The sequence below is a fragment of the Otolemur garnettii genome, unplaced genomic scaffold (assembly GCF_000181295.1).
Source record: "Otolemur garnettii isolate 467f Iridium unplaced genomic scaffold, OtoGar3 scaffold00078, whole genome shotgun sequence".
NCBI classification, from domain to species: Eukaryota; Metazoa; Chordata; class Mammalia; order Primates; family Galagidae; genus Otolemur; species Otolemur garnettii.
In genome coordinates this window covers 1,338,374-1,339,956 of record NW_003852473.1, presented here as the reverse complement: position 1 = coordinate 1,339,956, position 1,583 = coordinate 1,338,374, and the positions used below count along the sequence as shown (strand labels likewise).

At 38.2% G+C, this 1,583-nt stretch overlaps 1 protein-coding gene across 1 annotated transcript in view; it reads left to right on the top strand.

Annotated features, from left to right (window-relative positions):
* The window catches only part of NDUFB5 (NADH:ubiquinone oxidoreductase subunit B5), a 16,108-nt gene that overhangs the window by 7,903 nt on the left and 6,622 nt on the right, over window positions 1–1,583 (top strand). Inside the window, exon 3 of the mRNA XM_003794275.3 lies at window positions 485–551. Coding sequence (XP_003794323.1) covers window positions 485–551 — 67 coding nt within the window. The remainder of the gene's footprint in view (window positions 1–484; window positions 552–1,583) is intronic.

Sequence of the window (1,583 nt, the reverse complement as noted above, 5' to 3'; positions counted from 1 at the left end):
AGCATTTGAGTACCAGCTGCCCTTGAGATATTCTCTTGCCTTCCCATTTTGTTTAATGCTACTCTTCATCCTTCAGTCCATCCCCAACCCATCCAGTTGATTGAGCTCCTGTTTTTCTTGTTAAGACCAACACAAACCCTGTGTAGTGGTAGTGATCACCCTAATGTTATTACACTTTGGTTCTTAATATGATATTTTTTAACTTACATGCATTGCTATTACTAAAAAGTCATTTAAATATATAACGTATTATATTTTTGCAGTTAATCCTTTGTCTTTTATTTTTGGTGTTAGATAAAAGCATCTAAATACTAGAACAAAAAATCACAAGAAATCAATAATTTGATACTATATCTCAATTTGGCAAGTTTATTTTATGAGAAATATAACAAAATCACATTATGAGGATGTGGATGAGGATGATTTGAGGGTGGGGAAAGTTAGGAAATAGACAAGAGAAAAGCTTTTTATTTTTTCTTAACAGAGATTCTACATTTTATTGACTGGGATTCCAGTAGCAATTACCATAACCCTGGTGAATATATTCATCGGTAAGTCACCACCCTCCACCTCAGCACCACCAAATTGGAAAATTTTTATAACATATGTACATTAATATAAAAAGAAATTATAGGGTGGCTTATGCCTGCAATCCAGAGCTTTGGTAGGCCAAGGTGGAAGGATCACTTGAAGCTAAGAGTTTGAGGTTAGAGTGAGCTATGATTGTTCCATTGCACTCCAACCTGGGTAACAATATGAGACCCCATCTCTACAAATTTTTTTATAATTATCCATGAATAATAGCATGCACCTATAACTTCAGCTACTCCCTGAAGATCCCTTGAGCCCAGTAGTTCAAGGCTGCAGGAAGCTCTGATTGTGCCCCAATACTCCAGCCTGGGTCACAGAGCAAGATCTTGTGTCTAAAAAAAAAAGTACAAACTGGCCTCTTTGCCTATTTGTCCTGGCAGTAAAGGTCCGTCACTGTCTATGGCAAACACAGCCTGCTTTGCAAATGTTCTTAGTCTGTAAGCCTATCTTTCTCTTCCTTAATAAATTTTGTTTCATGCTTGCCTTAAAAAAGTAAATAAATAAATAAGGAAGGCTGTGCCTGTGGCTCAAAGGAGTAGGGTGCTGGCCCCATATGCCGAAGGTGGCGGGTTCAAACCCAGCCCCGGCCAAAAACTGCAAATAAAATAGAATAAGTTAAACCTTTCGTTTAAATAAATAAATAAATAAATAAGGAAATTGTAGATATTGTAATGAAAACTCTTTAAATAACAAATATAAGTATGGCAGTTTATTTTAAAATAACAAAATCTTAAGATGCTATAATGTACAAAAGAGGCAGAAGTCTGGCTCGTCACCCGAAGCTCAGTAGGTAGGGTTCCAGCCACATACACTGGGGCTGGCGGGTTTGAACCCAGCCCAGGCCAGCTAAACAGCCATGACAACTGCAACAAAAAGAAAAAGTAACTGGGTGTTATGATGGGTGCCTATAGGCCCAGCTACTTGGGAGACTGAGGCAAGAGAATTGCTTAAGCCCAAGAGTTTGAGGTTGCTGTGAACTGTGACTCCATAGC